The sequence below is a fragment of the Haliaeetus albicilla genome, chromosome 1 (genome assembly GCF_947461875.1).
Source record: "Haliaeetus albicilla chromosome 1, bHalAlb1.1, whole genome shotgun sequence".
Lineage (NCBI taxonomy): Eukaryota > Metazoa > Chordata > Aves > Accipitriformes > Accipitridae > Haliaeetus > Haliaeetus albicilla.
In genome coordinates, this window is record NC_091483.1 from 84,692,072 (window position 1) to 84,715,800 (window position 23,729).

Below are 23,729 nucleotides of genomic sequence, written 5' to 3' on the forward strand. Positions count from 1 at the left end.
CCCCAGCCTGGTACCCGCCTCTCTTAAAGGGGAACGGCCGCGGCGGGGCTGGCTGGGGCCCTGCAGGCGAGGGGGGGGGGGGGAGGAGACACACAACCCCCCCCAGGCTTTGGAGGCGGCTGGCGAAGCAGCAAGGGCAAGTGTGTGTGTGTCCCCCCCGCCGCGGCTGCTGCAGGAGCGAGGGCCCCCCCCTCCAAGACCCCAAATGGGGGGGGGGGGAGGTGCTGGGGAGCCCCTGGGTGCAGCCGCAGCCCCTCCCCATGATGCCAGGGTCAGGCCTGGGGGGCTACCATCGCCTCCAAGGTGGGAAAACGGGGGGGGGGGTGTCTTGCGGGGGCTGAGCTACACGCAGGGTGAACCCTGCGGCACCCCTCGGTGTGGGCCCCGCGAGAGGTGGGTGAACGCAAACCCCCACCCCAAGGGTCCCACTGGGACCAGTCCATCCCCTGAGCAGCACCAGTCAGTGTGGGGGGGGACACAGAGTCCCAACGCTCCTTCCCCTGCCTCAGTTTCCCCAGCTGGGGGATGGGAAGACGTCTCTCGTTTTGGCACAGCCGTGACCAGCCGTGCGGTGACAGGTGGGGACGGCCGCGGCACCCGGCTATTTTGGGGAGGTTATTTTTACCCCTGGGTTTCCCAGCAAGGGGCTCAGCGAGGTCCCTCCCACCCCACCACGCCAGGACCCCTCTTCCCTGCAACCCCCCAGCTGCTCGGGGCTGGCCCGCTCCCACGCTCTCCCTTTTACCCTCTTCGGCTTTATCTAAACCCATTTCCCACTCCTCCTGCTAGCTACGAACTCACGACGCCGCAGTGAAAACCGCTGCCTGCCGGTACCAGCGCAGGGGTCGGCTGCAGATGTGGAAAATCTGCGGAAGCAGCAGCGTAATCGCATTTGGGTGAAACATCCTTATCTGCGAGAAGAAAGCCGAGGGCACTCGCAGGCGACGGCACGGCCCAGCCACAGGCTCCCCCGGCCCCCCTATTCCCTCTCCCACAGCTCCATCCCCTGCGCTCCCTCTGCATCCCTCCAAAATTTAGCACGAGTCCCCTTGAAAGAGCCTGTTTGTCCCTTGTCTATCCATCTCTCAGCTCACCGGGAGCATCTCCGTCCCCAGCAACTTGTACCGAGAGGCCCACGGACCCCACGATCTCAGCCCTACAAGGACTATTTCTGTTGTGAGACCCTTAAATAATAATTTCGGGCATTGCGGCCACCCGGCCAGGCTCCACACAAGGTACAAGCACTGCCCGGGTCGAGCTTGGTGATGCACAGGGAGAAAAAAAAATCCTGCAAGGGCAGCGGAAAAGCCATTGCAAAAAAATTCCGTGGATTTTACTTAACTCAGCACATCTGCAGGCAGACGCTGCCAGGAGCCGGCAGCAGCATCCCTGTAGATGTGCCAAGGGGACGGGGGGCACAGCATGTGGCCATTTTAATTACCGGCAGCTCTAAAATAAACTCAATGTGCAACACTGTTAGCCACAACATGAACCGAAGTGCAGCACTGTACATCTTGGGGGAGCAACGTTCAGAAAACCAGTAACAGCTCGTTCTGTCCCAGTGGTCAGGGTTTTACCTCATTTTTCCTAATTTCTTTTTTTTCCACATCACCCTGGGTTGACAGGACGGGGTGTTTTGCCTCAAAATTCCCAGTTAAGTAGCCCCCCTACAGCTCCTGCATTTTTTCCCCAAGGCCACTCCAGCACTGCCCTGGTTTTATCCCAGATGTTCTGGCATCTCAAAAGGAAGGGCCAGGCACAAACAGGGTCTGGGGAGTTGCAAGCAGAATTGGATGCGGAGCAGAAAAAGGATTTACTGATCAAAGTCTCCACCCACGGCTGTCCAGGGTCACACTCTGCCTCGCAGGCAGCCAGGAGGTGATGCTGGATCCCATCTTCCCAGCCCCAGGAAGCCTCCAGCTCTGGGCTGGGAGCAGGCAGGCAACTGAGGCGGCATCAGGGCTTTAGCCAAGGCGAAGCCCCCCGAGCTGCCATCCTCGCCCACCGTGGGCACCCACAGCGGCCCCAAACTCCTGCTGATGGGGTGTACCTGGGCAGGGCCATAAGCGATCTCATTAAAAGCCAAATTGTTTTCTTTGTTTGCCAATGCCTCGCCCTTGGAGCAGCCTTTAAAACTGCTGAGCTGCTCACAACTCAGGTGATTTCTCAGCATCAATCTGGGAAAAGCTGTTTCTTTTAAAGCAAGGTAAAAACCACGTCAGGCGTGGTGGGGAAGGGTGGTTATCACCCCAGAGCATTTGGGGGGGTGCAAGAGGGGGAGGCAAAGCAGGGAGAGAGGAGCAGCAGGAGGATGAGCTTAGGCTGCTTCCAGCACCCGACACCCCACAAGTCCAGACCCGCTCAGCAGCTGCCGGTGACCCACGCACGGGAGCGGAGCACGGCTCGGGGGGCACGGCAGCCCGACCCACCGGTGGGCAAGGCAGAGGACCCAAACAGACCAGTGGTCCCCAGGTCGCGGGGTGCTGGTCTCTTCCTCCACCCTGCCACACGCTCAGCAGAGGCAAATTTGGACTGCAGCTTGCGCGGCAGAGGCAGGAATGAAGAACAACGTTGTTTTCTCGTCCTCCGCACAGATAAAGTAACAAAGAGAGACCGTGGCAAGGAATCGCCTTCCTGACTCCACAGAGGGACTGTGAAAACTCAGAAGCGCAAGCACATAAAGCTGCATTGTAAAGGAGAGGGGACTAACGAGGACAGAGAGCCACGGCCCACGCTCTGGCGAGGCTGGGAAAAAACACTGCAAAGCTGCTGAGCTCTGCTGGGGACTCTCGGGGCAGCTCGGCTGTGCAGCTCGGCAGACACTTTCTGCACCGAGGTGCAGGCTCTTTGCCCTAAATTCCGGTTTCTACCCTGCTATTTCAGACAGGATTTTTAAATTCTCTTCTGTATGAATTGCTAGTAACCCAAGAGTAACTAAGTGAGAGTAATGAAGTGGTTAAATAACATCCCACCAACCTCATGTGTACTGCTCACCACTTTGGAGTAGGGGACTGCTCCTCCTAGTAGTCAGTGGAGAGGAGGGAGAGGGACGCGCATGTGCACTCACACACGCACGCACACTCTTACCCTGAATCATGCTCCCTGGCTTGCCAAGTATTTGCTGGTCTAAATCCCTTGTGCATTTTTGAGACACTTATCTGTTCAGAGGGGGTTGGACATGCCAGGACAGACCAGCGCAATGGCTCACCAGCACACACAGGCAGCAAGCTCAGCCACAGCAGTGGTCTTTACTGACAGACTCAAGCAAAACAAGAAAAAAAAGCGCCAACAGCAATCATTTACGAAGTTCTGTAACCTGCCTGTCAAACAGCACGACTGTTCTGTCAACTACATGAACAGCCCAAAGCAAAGCCTTCATTCTGGAGCCTTCAGAGCAGGGTCTGTCCTCATTGCAAATACACAGCATGGACTCCGGGCAATGAACAAGTATTTAAAGACGTTTACCAGCTCAGTATCATTCGACGACTTCAACACATGAAATACAAATACCTCTTTCTGCACGTGCTTGCTCTCAAAGAAGCAAGGACCTATAAGTCTGAGAGACTTCACAGGATCATCTCCCATCAAGGAACAGCGTTCCACATCAGCGACATGCAGGTGCTTCCTTTGCCGAACCCAAAGTTCAGTTTGTTTTGGTGCTTTACTGATCAGCAGTCTGAAGACACAAGGATTTTTGTACCAGCTATGGCACAGGTATGACATGTAATATCCCCAACAGGTAGAACCACTGAGACTCTCATTTTCCTTGGACATGTAGGAATACTTCTTTACCCTTCCTCCAGGAACATAATTCAGCCAAAGTCAACTACCCAAAGTTTGAAGGAGTGGCAGAGACAGTGGTGGATTTTAAAAAACAGTCTTTTAAATAAATTTCAAGTGGCTAGGTGAAAAATAAAAGCTCAAAGTCAATCATGATCCAGACTGCAATCTGCTGCTAAGAGCGTGCCAGCCAGAGACCCAGACTTAGCAATGAGCAACGTTCAAGAGCAGATTACAAAGTTCAGCCATGCTGCCGAGTGCTCCACAGGCTCTGATCTACAGACTTCAAGAAACTAGGGAAAAACAACCCAAAATAAATAGCTAACTCGGTCACCAAGGAGAAACAGCAAAGGACAGTGATGTCCCTGGCTGACCACAGTAACGACAGGCACGGTAACGCAGTGCTGGAATAGGCTTTGCTCCCCTTGCTGGCCTCGTCTTTATCTTCCTGGGACGATCGTGAGACTGCAGAGGCCATAGGAAAAAGGCGGCTAAAGGGAGCGTAACTACCCACAGCAACTCCAAAACCTTTACCATGAGGGCCACTGCTTTGGGGCAGCATGGAGCATATGTAGCACATGAAATTTCACCTGCTGAGAGCTCTGTAAAGCGGCACCAGAGAGAGATCTCTGGAATGAATTCCCTCCTAGTCTCTGTTGTGATCCAGAGTTAACAGAAGACAATAAATCACACCAAACACCATCCCCTGGTGTTAACTATACAGTAAGAACATTTATTTCATGTCGACACTTGTAAAAGAAGTCTCTTCGAAGTCAGATGATTTGATATACAAATCAAAGCCACCACATGTTTTTCTTTTAGTCTGTCTATACTGAGCTCAAATTTATACAACATGAATGCTTGTTTCTGAAACAAAATTACAAATTAAATCATAACAAAATACACAAAATTGACTGGACCCTAAGTTTAATTCACTGAAAGAATTCTTCTTTCCTCCAATCACCTTGAACTCCGCTCTTCCCCATCGTTATCCTCATCCTTCTGCTTGGCCATGAATTTCTGTAGAAATAAGGGTAGCCAGTGAAAAGATATCGCTATGTTATTCCTCAGTCTGTGACAAGATCATGTTCTAAACACAGGGTAGGTTTCATAAACATATCATCCAAAAATCAGCCTACTCCTGATACTGGTAACATGTTATCTGTACCAAAAAACACTCAAAAGTTTTGCTCACAAACTGACACACGCACAATCACCAAGTGGTGAAGCTCCCGAGTGCAATTTTTACAGGGCATATGGCAAAATATTAGGTATCAGGAGTTCACACGATGACAGGGACCTGTGCCTGGTCATGATATCTAAAATAGTTATTCAATATTTACCACAGGCTGTGTATTCATTGCACCCACTTTACAAAAGTCCACATTGATAAATATCTTCCCAGTTTTCTACCCCTCACATCAGCACCTCGCTACACGCTGGGTCCCCACTGGCCAGGTGCACCGGCAAGATGTGCTGCTGAGGGGTGAGGGGAGTTTTGACCCCAAACTTAAGTTTTCTGCCTGCCAAACTGACCTTTTGATCATTTTACATCTGCAAGATATTTTAGGCAGTCTGCAGTTTCAGCAAGCCACAAAATCTGACAAAACCATGTTTTCGGACACAACGCTGCATAGTTTTTAAAAAATCACTTCTTAAAAATGAAGGGAAGAAAACAGCTAGCCCCCACGCCTTCCTAGGTAAGGAATGCTTTATGTAGGTGATAAGCTTGAGTAATTTAACAGTATCTGTGTCTGAGTTTAAAACTCAAACCCCTTGAAGCATTAATATGAGCTCCTTATGCCACTAGGTAATTATTAACACTCATTAAAGCAAACTTTTTTAGAACAATATTCTTTTCACTCCTGTGTGTTTGGAAGAGCTTCAGCATTACCTCCATGTTTTGTTGATGAAGAGGTGTCTTGCAGTGATTTTTCACAGATATTTCATCTGCATAGAACAGCGAGCAGATCTGACAGAAAAAGCCAGCCTTTGGAACTAGGTAATCCAAATCTGAAGAGACAGCACACATCATTAACATTAACAAAACACACCTTCAAAACAACCCATTAACAAAACACAGCTTTAAAGAAAAATATCAGATTCCATTAGCCAGAACTATACAATTTGTTATTACTAGAAGGAAGTTAGTTACCTTTTTTGAATATTCTAATCCGAGTTGGTCACCTGTCCTATTTTGATAAACAGGAGGACACATATTTTTCTGCCAATGGAGCAACTGACCTTCTGGATCTGAAGCTCACGGCAACTACCTCAGCATCCTTTGGCCTTAAAAGTGTTTTATATACAACCAAGTTTAACCTCTGTCCTACAGTGCGTTACACAAGCATTTTCTGTCACAGAGAATATTACACAAGCCATCAGGCAAGGATCCATATTTTCCTAGCAACTTCTTTTACAGTTCAAGTGTTATCAGTAGTTTTATAGAAAAGTATTTTAGATGAGGATCTTGGAATATATATACACACACACACACACTTTTAAAACTATGTAAGCAGTTCCCTCATTTTTATACATTGAAAGTTGGTAATAAAACTCATAACAGGATTAGAACAGTAAGTAGATACTACACTGCACTGTGCTAATTATCAATAAATTAGCCTGTATTTGTAAATTTTAGGAAAAAAAGAACCTTGAATTTTGCTGCTGCTATTAAGCCAACAGCAGAAACTTGTAAAACATGCATTTGTAGGAGCCAAGATAAAAACACAGATTATGAGCCATGACTTTAAAGTTAAATGTGGTAATGTGGCAAAGGGCATTTTCAAACGGGCAAGAAAGCTGTCTTCAGCAAGAAAAGTATGGAGTGTTTGGGGCGGGTGGTTTTGGTTTTACCTTTTGGAGTACTCTGCGTCTTTGATACATCTGAAGAAGCAATTTTCTTCCGCTTAGGCTCTGGTTCTTTATCTCCTGATCCCAGCTGATCTACTGGAGGCCATAAATCCATGTTAAACAAAGATATCAGTTAGTTTAAAAGTACTCTATCTCTAGGTGTAATGGCTCGTTACTGCTTGAAACAAACACCATCTGTATGGGCCTTGCTGTTCTCTACACCAGTCGGTTTGGTCTCTCCATAGAGCAATTTTCAGGAACTCCTGACATCAATCCTGCAAGCAAGATTCCCAAATACAGCCCTGGTGCTGCGATGAATGACTCCAAAAGCGCTCTTGACCACACAGCACTCTTCACAGACATACCACCACCACTCTCAGCTGCCTTCCTCTACAGCTCTTACCAGCAGCTTCAAACTAACTTTGTGATTATGGTCACAAAAATCTCAACTTCTTTAGAAAACAAACTACCAAGCTTTCTTGAATTAATCTAGCTCAAGGTCCAACAGCAATATTTCAGCTTCGTTACAGAACCAGCCAAACCCAAGAGAATATGTTATTGGATTAACCAGCTCTAGGGAAAGCTCAAAATCAACATTTTAAGATTTTTCTGGAGACAAGGAGTTTGACAGTCTCCTCTACTACAAGATAAACAAGGTCTTTGGGTTTTAGACTACCAAAGCAGTCCAATTGCCAGGCGAAGAGTCACACATCAAAAATATCTGGTTTCTTTATAATTTCATATTCAAATAATCTAGATACCAGCATGTCCTAGACAAGGTTAATGCAATAAATCCTTTGCCATAACAACAAAACCCAGGAAGCTGTCGAAGGAACACAACAGACAGCATCAGTCTCTTGCACCCCTTGATGTTTCAGCAGATTGTATCTCACCGCATCATGCAACACGCAAAGTTTCAGATTTGCCATCTTTACCAGCTGCAGTCCGACTGTCATCCTTTGAACTGCTGGCCTGAGGCAATCAATAAATCCTTTCCTATTTTGCTGCTGGTTTGAGATTTTAAGACTTGAATAACAGGATTTTACCTGCTTTAACCTCTCCTCCCCACAATTTTCCTGTTCCACTTCTCAAATTCTGGAGGAACTAGTCCTTTCCTAAGTCCAACTCTTTTGCCTGAGATTTTTACTATACAGAGAGGAACTAAAATCACTTATTTACTGTGCATCAACTATATTTATTATAATTCGCCACTATCAGTTAGACCAGAAATCAACTCAAGGGCTTGGATATTTGAAGAGGTCTTTTTACAGCTAACTTGCTAATAGAACATAGAAGATATTTTGCATTTTCAGTAAATGCTTTTGTTAATCATAGGGAAGCTTATGTTCTATAACATTAACCAGATTAATACAATATACAGCATTTAAATATTTTTGGGAGTGTATACAGTTAACTCATCCCTTTCCTAATGTTTACAGAAACTGAAGTTTAAAATTACTCTGTTTTAAGCAAGATACCTGCTGCTTTTGCAGCTCCTCCATACCTGCACTACTCAGCTTGCCCCTGCTACGCAATGAGTGTGAGATAGGAGAAAAGCTTTTCCAAAGCACTAGAACAAAAGGTGCTGTGTCAGTGCTCAGCTACATCAGCAGAGACAGAAAAAAACTCGATACTAGCAGACTGCATCACACAGAGCCTTCACCCACGCTTTGGCCAAAACTCTTCTTGTTTGTTGGTTATATATAGCTCTCCCTACTTGGCTCTGCATTAGACTTTCTTCACCCTTTGCTAATTCCATGGTACAGTCATTCTACATTTTTTTCTCTAGATCCAGCTTGGAAGCTGTTACTTCTTTGTATCTGTGTGTCTATATCATTTGACTCACTTGTTTTAATGAAGTCTGGCCCTGTAATTTAAGACTATAAATACTCTGTGCAGTGTTAGGTAGTTTACCAGGCCTTGCATTAAAGGCAAGAAAAGAAACTATTTTCCCCAATTTCAGCCGTCATAAACACCAAATGAACACTTTAAATCAACATGCCCCTTAATTTTACATCAAAAGAAAGATGCATTGTAAAATGCATTAATAAAATACCCTACCTGCAGGCCATTGTTCACTCTCAGTCTCTGGTTTTTTTCCCCAGCACCTCTTTCATTAACTCTGTCAAAGATTCAGGGTTTTTCAGTTTCCTCTATTTGCTACAAGGATCTCTTCGTGCACTGCACTGATTACAAGCATCTTATTTCCTATTTCCCCTCTAGAAACTATGAGAGGCTCCTTACCTTTTGACTTTGAGATTGCCATAATTTCTTCTTCTGGACTCATATTTCCTAGAATTTCCATTTCTTCTGGTCCTGCAACAGCAACAATATCCTCCTCTTCTGGTCCTGCAATGGCAGCAATTTCTTCTTCTTCTGGTCCTGCAACAGCAACAATATCTTCATCATCTTCATCCTCATTCAGATTTTTCCCTGGGAAAGTATTTTCTTCTTCCTCGTCCTCCTCTCCAACTTCATCTACTGTAACAAAGTTTAGTTCCTCTTTTAGACGGTTGAAATCAGCCAGAAAATCGTCTTCATCTTCATTAACTTCATCCAGAGTCACAAGAGGGTTATCTTCATTATCCTCTTGTATTTCATCTACTGTCACTAAAGCACTGGGATCATCAGGCGGCTGGGAGGAAGCACCATCTCCAGTATCCTCTGCAGCCACTTTATCATCCTCCTTCTGTTTCAGCACATCCTCAATATTCAAGTCAGTAGGCTCGTTCAGAGGCAGCTCTTCTACTTCACCAATTTCATCTACAGTTAGCAAGGGTTCAGCTTTCAAATCCTGCTCCTCAAAAACTGACCTAGGGACGTCTTTCTGAGAACTAAGGTCCTCCTGTTCAGATATCTCATCCAAAGTAACAAGCGACTGTGGGTCCTTTACTGCTTCTGACATAAGTTCTTCCTCTTCGATCACTTCATCCACTACAACCAGGCCCTGCGGGTCACTGAGCGCTTCTAAATTAGCAGTTCCCATTAGCTGTGCAGTCCCATCCTCCTCCTCACCGATTTCATCCAAAGTGACAAAAGAGAGTTCGGTTTCAGCAATGCGTGCTATGGAGCTCTTCCCTTTCCTTCTCTTGGAACTAGGCTCAGAGGAGCTATTGTCTTTAGCACCATCTTTTCTCTTTCCCCTCGGTGGATTTTGCCGTGTTTTAATGGGAGACTCGATTTCCTCTACGACCTCATCCACAGTAACAAATTCATCCAGGTTAAATGGAAACAGCTCTTCTTCCTAGGAAGTGTAAAAATGTGAATACAACAAAGTTTAACATTCACCCAGTGACACAAACACCTCCATCCACAAGGCGCCTAATGAAAAATACCTACACACTGAAGCTGGCTCAAGAGGGGGGGAAAAAAAAAAAAAAAAAAGCAACTTGACTTGAGGATAGGAAAAAATTTTGAGGCCTTCAGTCTCATGTGGAAGAGTTTTCATTATCAGCATTTGTGTTAAGTAAGCAGATTTAATTCAGAAACCCAAAGCATTTTTCAAAAACACAGCAGATGAATAGACAAAATTTACGTCTAATATAAGAACTGGGCTCTGAATACTCATGCATATTTTGCACTCACTTTCAGGAAGGCTAGTGAAAACATTAAGACCTCCAGAGTATCCTTCAAAAATGCTATTATCTTGTGTCAATATCTCATTCTCTTCCCTAAGCATATGCTGTTGGCTGCTGCTGCAAAACAGGAGACTACATTAGTGTTTCGATCCAGCAAAGCCATTCTGTCTCCTGATGACTATTCACTGTTTTATCTTGCCTCTTTGGTTTCAATCTCCTAACAAACATCTCTGTTTCAGAGAGGCTCTCCGATGGCCCTATGCTCCAGCACAGGAAAGGGCTCCCACTACTGGAACCTCCCCACATTCCTCTATAACCAACACATACAAGATCATTTTCTCCTTTCTATTAAGGTCTGACTAGCCCCACAGACGCTCTGACAGACTTGCTGCTCCTCCCTGTGCCGGACATCTTTCGTTAGGGGCCCGGAGGCAAGCTCCAGCTTTCTGGCGAATGCCTTACCGTGTTCTTGTGTTTAAGATGACAGAGCCTGACCCTTTCTAACTCCCCTCAGTCAGTGGCATGGCTCTTACTGGAGCACGTCTTGCATCTAAAACTCCTCCTCCCCTGCAGTTTGAGCATGCCAGCTTCCATCAGGGCTCAGGCAATTTATTCTAGGACCACTGGAAAGAATTAGCAGCAGCTTAATGTCATATGTAGCTGAGAGCCTCCGGAAGAGGATGTATGGATAGATGATGACTTTTATTGAAGACTGAATTAACCCAAATTACTTCTAGGTTATTTGAACAGACAGCAGTCACGTTTTTTGGAATAGTGTATTATGCTTTGTCCACTGTAAAATAGCTATGCTTTTATAATCAGGATGGCAGGATAAGGGGGAGGTACTCGTAGTCAATTAATACATTTAGACAGTAAAATGCAGCCAAATATCCATTCCACTCCAAATTATGCATTCAATTTCTTCAATGAACGATTCTGAATTTTTTTTTTTTACCCAAAATATCCCATCCTACCACCAAATACTGGTCAGTATCTAACACAAGAAGAGTGAAAAAACTCTTATCAATGCAGAACTTTAAGGCCAAAGCAAGGTGAACTTTCCACTGTTAGAGAGTAAGACTGCAGCTAAGAAATACCAAAAACAGTCCTCCAGCAGAAAAAGTAATCTGAAATTCAAAGGCTACATGCCTTTTCTTCCCTTTCTTTTTTAAAAAGCTAACAAATACTAGGAATAATGTGTGCCTCCACCCACATTCTGATGCAAAAACTTGAGGAATATTTAACGCAAGGTGGACACAGTGGGGAAAAAAAAAAGCATCTGGTTACATTTCAACTGAAATCAAACATTACTGTATTCTTTCTTTCACGAAAAGGAAAACACAGATCTTGGTTCTTATCAGCTATATAACAGTGAAGAATAAAGCAGTGAGAAGTAATTGACATTCCAAAGCCTTTTTTCAAAGGGTGCAGAATTTCCTCTTGAGGATTAACACACACATCTGGAACATCAGGTATGAAAGCATTCTCTATTACCATCACTAGGACCAACTTCACAAACACACTGTGCTGGTGATGCAAGAAGTTTATGTGGCTTAAGATTAATAAAAGAATTCAGGTCTCCAACTTTATCTCAGAAATCCCTTTTCCATAGGGACCCACTACTTACCTGGTAGATCTTTGATTTGATCCTGTAATGCTACATCTACAAACTCATCAATACGGGTTTTTATTACCTTCCTTCTGCTTTTGTTTCCCAAAGCCCAAGCTGTCTATGAGAGATAGCGTGTATCTCTTTTCACCTTCCTGTAAAAATGCAGACTCTTTAGCAGTTGAGCCTACAGGCTCCCAAGCCCTCCCAACCCACTGGAAATATCTTTGCATGGAAGAGGTACCATGGATGGAGATGTTCTGACTACCTCCTGTCATAAAAAAAACATTTATAAAGAGCTAGAAGACTTCAGCCTTCCTTCCTCTTCTCACAAGCATGATGACGAATAAAGATCTCATGCAGGCAACAATTACTTCTCTCTCAAACAAATGATATCCAAGACCAAAAAACACCTCCTCTTAACACTCACTTCCTGAATTAAGTTCCTCTTCCAAATTACTTGGCTTTGCAGCTTTATGCCTGTAGTCCGTAACAACTAGTAAAACAAAAAATTCCATAGGGAAGGACGCTAAAGATTCTTAGCGCGCACACGCACACACACGCTTCCAAGACAATATGACTTTAAGTTCATTTACGGTTACCATCCTTACCTCCTTTTGTTTTGCACTGCTGGTAGTGCCACTCTTTGAAGTTTTAGTATTGCCACCAACAGAAGCCTGCAAAATTAAGACAAAAGTTCACGTGAAATCAGTTAAGCCAACTAACCTGTCCACAAGAGAAAAAATAATCTAAAAAAAATCAGCTATTTTTTCCCTTAATGAACTTTATTAAGTTGTCCAGATTGCTGCTTCTGATCACATGCTTGGCAAATACAGAACTAAGCCAACCATCAGCGGTAGAGTCCAGGCATACAGTCTCTAGCAAAAAGTCGCATGTAATACCTTGCTTAGTAGCCTCTTTTCAGTAACCAGTGTCTGTGCAGGACTTGACAAAGCAAATATCAGCTCACAAAAGGACAGAAAGCTTATTAAATCCCATTCAGAACTAATCCAAGAACATAAAGTTAAGACACTCAATAAAGACTCACTTCAAAAATACCTGCCTGCAATTTTTTTCCAAGTAGCATTTTCAAACCAGTTACATACTTGCGTTGCACACACTGCATCTAAAAGCAACTGGTTGCCCGCCATCTCGCTATTCCAACTTGGCTGTTGGCCCAAACCAGGTGGGTGATTTATGGAAAAGGGAAGGGGAACATAATCTCATTGTCCCATACTCAACATCTGGGAGAAGCATGGAGTTAGTTACTGATCAGGCACACTGAACCGGCCTTCCTGCCCTCCTCACCTTATTGCTGCTGTTGTCTTTCTTCATGTTGGATGATCTACTCTCTCCCTCTTGAGACTGTTTTGAACTAGCCCTAGATTCCACTCGTGAGTCCTTCTCTTGCTGAGGTGAATTCCTCCCATTGCCTGCCTCTCCATCAACAACAGAACTTCTGCTCACTTTACATTTGCCGCTGCCATCTCCCAGGCTTGATGGGCTGCTACCAGGTCTCGGATGACCCTCTTCTTTTGACACGATTTTCTTCTCCACCGCTGCTTGGCTTCGGGTCTCAGGTTTTGAGGGAGTTTTCTGCTCCCCTCCTTTACACAGGGAAGGCTCATTTCTCTGTACTGGAACCCTTGACTTTGATATATCCGGAAGAGACACCACTGCCTTTAAAATCATTTTACCAACAGCGGAAGATTCCTTGACAGAAAAAGAGGAGTTTAACGTAACTGCTTTGCAGGTTTCATCAGTTTTTGCTGGTCCTGTTCCTTTATTTTGATGGGCTTTGATTAAACTTCCCTCGTTGCTCTCGTTGACAGCATTTGCAGCATTTTCCACAGCAGCCTCAACCTTGGCCACAAATTTTTCAAGTTTCTTCTCTGTCTCTGCCCCAGTCTTCACCAAAAGCTTTTCAGGGTTCTCCTCTGGAGTTCTTCCAACTTTGACCGCAGACTCTTCTGGTTTCATCTCTTTGTCTGCTCCAGCTACATCCAGTTTCTTCTCCACGGCTGCCCCAGTTTTAAGTACAGGTTTCTTCTCTGTTATCTGAGTTACAGGCATTTCATGCTCAGTTTTCACAGCATCAGAAACAGGATTTTTTTCAGGAGCATCCAACTTGTTGTTCGCTTGTATGACAACAGATGACACCATCTCCACTGAAGCTGCAACAGAATCAGGGGGCACTGCTTCAGGGACAGCCCCTGTCGTATCCCCTGCTGCCAGCTTCACAGCACAATCTGATGACACAGCTTCAGCCTTGCCCACATCAGACAATTCTTCTGCTGGTTCGATGGCAGAAGATGACAATTCTTCATCTTTCTCTTTAATTTCCTTCTCTGATGCAGATACAACAGCAGATTCAGACGACTTTGGTTCGGTATTATCTTTAACTGCCTCTTCTTTCTCCACACTGGAAGGTGGCAGTAGCATCTCTTCTGACTTCGCTTCAGACGACTTGGTATCAGCGGATTTGATAGATGCCACAGTAACTGCAACTCCAGGGTCCACTCTCTCTGTAGACGTTTCTGCCAGTCTTGCAGCAGACTCCCTTACTGCTCTTTCAAGATGGGACTCAGAGGGCTCTATCTGTACTGCTGACATCTCGTCTTTGACATTAGAGATGGAAATGGCTCCTTTCTTTGCCACACTAGGCTCTACTGGAGGATTAGCAGCTGCTGTTTGCACCACTCCTGATCCCTCTGGATATTTTTTCAAGCCAGAGCTAAATGCATTTAAAAAAAACAGAAGAAATCAAACTATGTTGAGAATTCTACAGTTACCAGAAACCTCTTGACGCCAATGGTGGGGGATTTCCTGATGCATTAGTGCTTAGCATTTGGACATCTAGCCTATCAGCGTTAAAATGGTTAAAAAAATAAGGCGAATAACTGATTAGTTTTATGCTTCTGTTTAATCCACCTCAGTACTGCCAGCCTCTTACACTTTGAATTGCATTACTTGTAGTCAGACCTCTGAAGGTAACACTCACTACAGATGTGCCCTGTGACCTCACCACTGACATGAACTCCTAAAATTTAGATCCCCTGATGCAAGGCAGACTGTGAAAGTGCATATACAGCGAAAATAAAGCTTCAGTCTCCCTGTACAAAGGAATTACCAGAGTTTTGTTATGTTTGAAGACAGAAGACTCTGCAGTTACCAACCTAGAGAACTCTTTCAGTAGCTAGGAGCCTGAAGTTTGGTTGGTTTGGTTTTTTTTTTTTGGTTCAGGTTTGGTGGGAGGGAGGGGTTGCTTTGGTTTTAAACTGCATTGACCTCGCACAATAGCGGGGAACACAATACATGCACAGAGGCTCCTTTTGGTCAGGCTCTGTTTTCACTGTATAATCCCACTGTCAGCTCCCAGGATAATAAAGCCCAAGATGACAATGCAGAGGATAGCGCTTTTCAGAGAACTTCAGTTACAGTAAGTGCATTATTCTTCTCTGAACAAAGAATCCTCCGTAGATGATCTTGGGAGACATTGAAATTAGAGATGTCGGTGCCCCTCTTCCCACAAAGCTCAAGAAAACGAGCATCCCAACACCTCATGCATCTCTAGATGGAAAGGTGCCGAAATGCCAGTGCTGACAATCTTGCTAAGTGTTGAAACAAACACAAAAGCAGCAAACACACATAATTAATCAGTGGTTATGCACAATGGAGCAGCCTGCGCTATGGTTTCTCAGAGCCTATGTATGTGAATAAAGGGTGCACATTTGTATAAACCTTCATGAAAATAAAAAAGAGCAGAGCAGAGAAGCCTGCCATTTTGGTAATACTCCCAGCACGTCGTCAGCAAGAAGATGGAAGGCTAGATCAAATGGAACTCAACACTGACGAAAATGTTAAATCTTGAAGTGGCCAGATGCGAGGGTTAACGAGACGAAGACACAATACATGGAGTCAACAGAAAGATGAAAACAGGCAAACTCAGTTAACATCTGTGCTACACAAGCACAAAAAAACACCAATCCCGAAGGTTTCCTCCAGACCTGAGGGCACTGTCCTCTGCTGCTACAAAATGCGAGAGGAGAGAGAAGAAGGGATATGAATTGTGCTTCAAAATCTTTCACAACACCAATTTAAAATTGGCACAGATGTAATACGTCATGACTGTGCATCAGATGGACACTTGCAACACGGTGTGAGGGCACTCCTCCCCTAGCTAAGTGGCACGACTGCAGCATTTTGTGGCTTGGCAGGCAGTGACGGAGTGTGCGTGCTCTCAGCGGTGCCCCACAAAATGCTGGGAATCTCCTTCAGAGCCCAAGCAGTTCAGCTCACAGTAACTGAAGTCTTATGAAAAAAAAGCAGCCTCACTCGTTCCAACATCCTGCTCATCTGCAACAGGCTTCTTAGACCTGTAATCAATTTAAGCTTGTTAGCTGCAAATGTTTGGAGGTAAGTGTGCCTCATGAGTGGCTAAGCAGTCAGGGCTGATCTGCTTTTTATGCCACAGAATTGGTTTACTCAGTCACAACACACGAGATATTTTGACATCAGTTAAACATTGTGTTCCAAAAGCAAAACCCATTTCAGTTAATTTTCTCTTCTATTTGAGCATCCTACAGACCGCTGAGATTTATGTCTCACGTGGCTGTGTAGCAAAACACTACCTGGATAAGTCAGAGCACAAAGCGCAGAAATTCAGCTCTGAAAGCCCAGGTTTGTCACTGATGCGTAGAAAGCTTAATTAAATACAAGCTCCGACACCTTGCTAAACTGTACCCCACAGCCTCTGTTTATATACTTTTTTGCAGGGAATGGAAAAAACGTCAGTGAACACTGGAACCATACACTAACTACAAAGCTTACAGTAGTAGCACACACATATTAACCTCTACACAATACAAATTAGATATTAGTCTCTGAATCCTCAGGACTTTATGTCTCCTTTCATGTCAACACCCACCCTGTGCCTTCCACAAAGCCCTGGTGGTCTCCAAAATACACTGATAGATTCAAACCAGACTGTGAAGCAGTGGAAGGAAAGGTCTGCAGAGGCAGTAATGCACAAAGATAGAGATGAGTGAGCCTGATGAAGCACCAAGGTGCTTGAAGTAACACTTAAAAGACCTGTTAGGCATTGGGAAAGGAATAGCACGTAGACCTGCAAGACAGATTTCCTGCACAGATGTTAGTGTAAAGGGTGAAACCAACAATACCTGGTGCTCAGCTTCTGCATAGGACATCCCTGCATTAGCTGCCATACGCAGTCATTACTGCCCGAGTTAGCAAGGGAAAGGCTTGGAGAGTTCAGTGCTAGAAATGCCAGCACAGAGGCTGCGTCACAACGGAGACACAACCTGCTTGCTACACGTCAGATCAGGATTAAAAGGAGCAGTGGGATGGTCCTTGAATCTTAACCTCGCCAAGAAAAGTTTCAGCTGTTTTAGCTGAGGAAAACAAATCCCAACAAAATGCATCAGCATCCTTGAAACAAGCAGAGGCATTTACATCAGTCACCTCAGCCGCAAGATTAGATGAACTACCTACTCGGGCTGGACAACAACTGAGCTTCCAGAAGCATTCCAAAGTTTTTTCGGGATCATCTCATCATCCCAGGCAACCTAGAAGGCAGCCCCTTCTGCTCCCCAAATTTTGCTACTGCTTCCCTCCCCAGAAACAGGTGACAAGGTCTTCAGATATATAATAATATTTAAGATATCTTCTGCTTCTTATGAAACGTAACTGAAAAAAATAATCAGTCAAGTCACAAAGGCTTATAAGGAGAAGACAGTTGCCTCAGACAAGGAGAATGTGTGTAGTGTTATTTGTAGGGAAAAATGTCAGGTTTCCTATCTGTTCAACAGCCACAGCTGGATGCTGGGCAGTACCTGGGATTCATGTAAGAGTCACTTGTTTTCATTAATTACCACTACTAGCTAAAGCCCACCAGTCTGGAATCAAAAAGGTTACCTGAATGTCTGCTTACATGTGAGTCGGAGACAGTTTAGAAACGAAATACTTCCAAAATTGACTAGGGTCTGTGTAAAAGTTTCATGAAATTAGGAGTGCCTAACTCTACTTGTGAAGAAACAGGTTTTGGAAATATAGTAACAGTCCATGATAGTATAATGGCATTACTTGAAATTGAAGTTTAGGACCATTATTACACAGTTTTGTTTTGGTTTTTTTAATGATAAAACTTATCCAGAAATATGGATTTGAGTCACAGAAGGTGTTTTAAGTCATATTTGTTAACAAGAACTCTTATAATGATCTATCCATTTATAAAAAAACATAATCAACACTCTAAAGCCAACAAATAGTTGCTCCACAATGAGAAATTTTACTACAAGCAATGTCCGTAAAACAATTTTAAATGGAACATACCAAAACCACCATTTCCCATTTCTAGGTTCTGACGTTAATATAGCATCCAAACATTTTTTTTAAATCAATTCAGGGACCTGTATCACAGCATGAATAATGTTAATAAGTTAAACAAGGAAGTTTCGGTTTATTTTTAGCATTTGGAAACAGAAACAATAGAGCCAGGTGCTCTGACAGAGGAAAGCACTGTAGGACAAAATAAAGCAATCACTTCCTGGTTAAATACAACAAAAAATTGTCTTACCAACACGTATATCCAAACATACTTTCCAGGACCTGTGGTAAAATCCTGGCCAAATCAGTAGAACAATTATAACTCAACGAACTACACAGAAAACAGGATTTCACCCCATTTGTCCATGTTCTTTGAAAGCCCCAGATTTCAAAGAAATCACAAACATTACAGCTCTACAGCAATACACTACACGTCCTGCACACACAGAACACACAAAAGCTTGAAAGAAGTAACAGCAGGTAACAGTTGATGGATCTCACAGTGGGCCTTTTCATCAAGCTCAGTTAGAGAGATGGCTCAGCAATCTGCTTAACCTTGGATATACATTCCATGAACAATATAGATACATTAAAAAAACCCTTAAATACTTGAAAGGCATACCTTCCTTTGCTTGGTTCCTCTCTCTTCACTACTTTTCTCACAACTTCAGCCTGAAAGGCAAAAATCAAGGTTCAGCATCTATGACTTTCAGAAGCATCAGCACAGAATTTGCATAACCCACCTAATTAATAACACTCTGAACCCAAATTTAGGCATGCATCACCTGAAAGATCAAAGGGACAGTTAGTTGTTCTAAAACTGTTCCCCACAGAATATGTATTTCATGAGATGACAAATAAAAGTGCATGGCAGCCTAAGAGATTTTACTAAAAGTCTGCTAGACAGAACATGTGGCACACCACTAACTGTTTTGTTCGTCTCATCTTCAAAGCTGTCACGGTTTTGAGCAGAATTAACTTTTATTATAGTCTGTGATATATTTGGGGGAGAGGGATGTTAAACACGTCTTTTCCCAGACAGCACCTTCTCTCCTGTACCAGCGAGGATGCTAACAGCTGCAGAGCTCAGGGTGAATGCAGTTAGCTTGACAGAAAACAGCAGCACACCTTTTCTAAAGACAAATTACATTCCAAGTTGAGCAAGTATCTACAGAAAACCAAAGGCCAGTTTCTGTTCCCTTAAAACCTGCATTCATTTCTTGTACGATGACTAGGTGTTTCTACTTTCTGTTCTGTAGAATAAACTTGTGGAATAAACATGAAATGAAATCATGTCTCCTGAAAAAAAAAAAGACAATGACAAACCATCCAGGCTCTGCAGCTATCACGGTTAGTAGCATAGGTCCAAGCAATCAAAAAAAAAAAAAAAACCAAAACAAAAAAAACCAAAAACCTTTTAAAAACTCAGTGTTGATATCTCAGTCTCTTTTCTGAAGGCATTCCACAAACTAATTTGAAGACTACCACTATTAGAAAGAACATCAGATAAATTCAGTGCACGTAGAATTCACTTTAATCTTTTATTTATGCACATAATTCCAAACCCTTCAGTTTTCCCTTTCTAAAAACATTTATTCCAGAGATAAGTGCCAAAAGTAATTTGAACACGTTATAATGAATTAAAAATTATTTTGTTTTTCCTTCAGACTAGCTTCTGACTGAAAGGCTTCTAGAGAAAATAACTTATGGCAAAGGGAGCTACAAGCTTAACCTTCCTATGGTACCTAGGCATAACATCCAGATTCTGGCAATGTAACCGAGAAAACAGACAAGAGGTAACAGACTTAAAATGCAGTGAAGAACAACAGATGGAAAAAACTCCGTTTTCCCTCTTAGCAGTGTGACCAGGCATTTTTCTCTCCACCTCAGACAGAGATAAAATAAAGCTTAGGAGTGTATCTCCAAAGTACAGACTTATTTTAACATTTGTGCAAAAGCTGTGACAGTCACATTGACAAAGACTGGAATGACACCCGCTGCACCCATGCTCTATGATTCTGTATTCCAGTTGTACATCCACCTTCACCGTTACAGGAGTTTCCCCATATTTTTGTAATTTCAGCAGTATTAAATTCAGACATTATCAGCAAAATTACAGAAACAAAACTATAACATGATTAAGCAAGCACTTACATTACTGCTGTTACTATGCCACTGGCATCAGTTACTGCTATCTGGCTGGTCAACCTCTCTAAATCAGATAAGCACTCTGTATCACCCCAAGTGTGCAGCTGGAAAGAAATATTATTTTGAAAACAGACTGTGAATGCCATTCTTTGTTGGCATTGAACTCTGCTCTGATGAAACATTTATAGTGACAAAGGCACGTTATTCTCTTGCTACACAAGATATAGGGAACAGCTATAAAAAGCAGATTTGAATCACAAAGTGTTGCCACAATGCATCCTTGACAGACATTCCTTAGCATGAGCACTTTAATGAATGATATTTTGTTTATTTTTCAGTGCTAAGGGAGCTTATTTACATTTTCTAGACTTGAGAAAAAGCTCCTAGGTCTGAAGATTTGGTTATTTTCTTCAGCTACAAAGGTAGTCTAATACAAGACATTACTCTTAAATGCATCTGACATCATCGAACACAATTATAATTTACGTTCTTTAAAATGAGCTGAAGTTCACTACATAAACTGAAATACCAAACAAAGTGCCTCAGAAGAAGAGCATATTTTGTCCCATAGAAAGAGAGTCAGCAATGGGCAGAATCATCCCTGCAATGGGGAAGAGGAGAGAGAGAAAAACTCTTGGAACATCTAATCCATGCTCTTGGACCTAGCAGAAGAGAGAAGAGGACCCTATGCACCTGCGCTCACCGGATTTTAGCTATCAGCACTTCACCTGCAGTGGGTGGCCACCCTGCATCAGAGGTCCTGAGGGACGCACGCCAGCCCACCTTACCCTACCCCTGCCATACCGACAGTACCACACCACCACACTCATCTGGCAGAGATGCTGTGTTCAGCAGGAAAGTTAAAACAGTTCTCTGAATCAAATGTGTAATTCAAAAGCACCTTCAGTGTTATTATATTGCATCTAGGCTAGTTAATGGGAAGTCACTCCTAATGAACAAACTATACCCCTTCAGCCACAGACAAAGGCCCAGAACAGGATGGGAAGAGCTGGGAAGGCAGGCTGATGACTGAATCTCTGCAGACATTTCAAAGAGTCACACTCGCAGAAGGGTAAAAAACTGATTTTACACAGACTAGGCTCTGCACGTGCACAGTAACTGCTGATTTACTTGGAAAGGGGCGCTATTAGTCTAGTCAAAAAGAGATCTGTGCACCCAAGTCAGATCTTGCTGTGTACCATTTTATGTCCTAAATCATCCCAGATGCTACTCAACAACTATCACAAGAGTGCCCTACCAGAAATGTCCTATTGACACCATATGTCTTTAAAAACATGAATCCTAAACACCATACAGCTACCCTACAGATTTCATAAATAAGGATGCTTTTCAATAAAGCAGAAGAAATTGCCAATACAATAGAAAACAGACGATGATACAAGCCAATGATCAGTACCCAACCATTCTTTAAAAAAAATAAATTGAAATTCATTGTCATGCTCAGTGGAAATAATAGTGACAGCTTTGTTAGCTTGGTAAGTAGAAGTACACATCTGGATGACTTTTTTTCCTCCCTGTTGAAGTAACAGGCTGTTGCCCTTGTTATCATTAGGCATGTGAAGTTAAACTTTCTCTTGTGCTGAATAAAAGTGAAGGGAAAAAACTAAGATGCCCTGTCCCTCTAGACACATCCTCATTTGAATGGTATTCCAAAGTCATGCCACTGAAAAGGAACTGCAACACTCAAGGAATGAAAGCTCCAAAAATGGAATTCACGTGGATGATCACTGGGAAAACAAAACAAAACAAAACACCCCACAGCAAAACAAAACAAAACAAAACAAACAAAAAAGCCCTATACACATTTTGGTCTCAATCTCAACAGCTCATGTTGAACTGGTTAGTCAGTCCCTGTTCTCTCAGTTATATATGAACTTGGAAGAACAAACCTAGCTGGTATTCAAAGGAATAAAAGCCAAGCTATATCCCCCTAAAATAAGTGTAGTTTGGAAGATGTGGCAAGAGATGGAGAGTTGATCACTGGACAAATGATTAAAATTATTTTGTTGAGTCAGGACATGAGAGGAGCTGAAAAATGAGAAGGCAGGGGTACACAGAACTAATGAAATAAATCCTCATGTTTGAGTGCACAGTAAACAGTGCTTTACCTCCACGCCATGAGAGGGACCACATCTGGATTTACATTCTCCATTTTGGAAGCCAGAACGCTATTAGCATGTGGCTAATTTCGCATTTCTTGCTTAAAGCTCTTTATCTATCCAATGCAACACGCAATAAGCTCCTTCTTTTCTGGTGTTCAGCTGCTGCAGCTTGCTGTTCCTTCAGCAAATCACCAGAAGTAAAGTGGGAGCTGCTCAATACTGCAAGTAATTTAATTTCTAAGAGAGAAGATGGAAGCAGCTGTGGGTGCACAGACCAATGCTGACATAGCAACCAAGTCTGGAATCAAGAGGATTAAAGCAGATGAACTGCTAAAGATGAATCAAACTAGATCAGAAAAAGACTCTAATAATTGCATTATCAATCCTTTTCTAACTGGTACTAAACAGTTGCTTTCCTCCTTTCTTCCTTTTTCTCTTCATCCTTCATTAAGAAATACTTTCATCAGTGGAAAGAGATTCCATACACGTTCGTAAAATAAAGAGACAAAATAAAGACAAACAGCAACACATACTTTGACACCTATGCCACATCCCAGAATACAGACTACAGACAGCTGATCCAGTTCCCACCTGTTGCACAGTTTTCACTCTCATCTACAATGACAGCAAAGAGCGAAGGAAATACTAACATTATCACCATTAGCTGCTCTTCATGGAAAGGTGGTTCTATTCTACAGAAATAATGTATTATTGAAGAAATCTTACCTCAGCAGACTCTCCTTTGGGTGACAATGTACAGGTCAATGTATGCTCACCCATATTGTACGGATATTGCTTCAGGAAGCTGTACATTGACCTGGCTGACTTGGCACTATCCAGCTGCAGAATTGCCTAAAAGGAGAAAAGCGCAAGCTTCAAATGACTGTTACTTCATCTTATTTCTGTATTGCAGAACAAGTTTAGTATAGTCAGCTGGTATAGCATGTGATATCTAATATTCCTGAAGGGTTTCAACATCTTCATTTTAAATTACCTATAGGCATCATTTTTTGATTAAATCCTATGTTTCAGATATAGAGAACAGTGGATTCTCTTGTTTCTGAGAGGCTGAAGAAAGAAATCTCTCCTGTTTCGAATTATCTTTAGAACTAAATAATTAACAGCATCACGAAACAGTGGAGCTTGGAGCTTCACTACCCACATGTGTTTTAACATTCCGGCTTCTGGACACATTCAGCTTTGATTCTGCTGTAACTCACGAGCATCTTCCCATGAGGACGAGGGGAAGTGCATGCCCACAAAAAACACTGCAAGATTACATTTATAAAGGAA

The 23,729-nt window shown here is 43.2% G+C and overlaps 1 protein-coding gene and 1 long non-coding RNA gene across 4 annotated transcripts in view; one reads left to right on the top strand and one right to left on the bottom strand.

Annotated features, from left to right (window-relative positions):
• Nucleotides 1-122: 122 nt before the first annotated feature.
• Nucleotides 123-1,486, top strand: LOC138687867 (uncharacterized). The gene is made up of 2 exons (XR_011326977.1): nucleotides 123-303; nucleotides 790-1,486. It is a non-coding gene; the product is annotated as an uncharacterized lncRNA (long non-coding RNA).
• A 3,001-nt stretch (nucleotides 1,487-4,487) lies between these two features.
• The window catches only part of ZNF638 (zinc finger protein 638), a 65,246-nt gene continuing 46,004 nt past the window's right edge, over nucleotides 4,488-23,729 (bottom strand). For all 3 annotated transcript variants that reach the window (XM_069797316.1, XM_069797326.1, XM_069797307.1), the window contains exons 19-26: nucleotides 23,163-23,288; nucleotides 18,788-18,837; nucleotides 13,129-14,554; nucleotides 12,432-12,497; nucleotides 8,878-9,877; nucleotides 6,637-6,729; nucleotides 5,675-5,793; nucleotides 4,488-4,800 (exon numbers count right to left, since the gene is read on the bottom strand). In XM_069797316.1, the coding sequence (XP_069653417.1) occupies nucleotides 4,741-4,800; nucleotides 5,675-5,793; nucleotides 6,637-6,729; nucleotides 8,878-9,877; nucleotides 12,432-12,497; nucleotides 13,129-14,554; nucleotides 18,788-18,837; nucleotides 23,163-23,288 (2,940 nt within the window). In that variant the 3' untranslated portion in view covers nucleotides 4,488-4,740. The remainder of the gene's footprint in view (nucleotides 4,801-5,674; nucleotides 5,794-6,636; nucleotides 6,730-8,877; nucleotides 9,878-12,431; nucleotides 12,498-13,128; nucleotides 14,555-18,787; nucleotides 18,838-23,162; nucleotides 23,289-23,729) is intronic.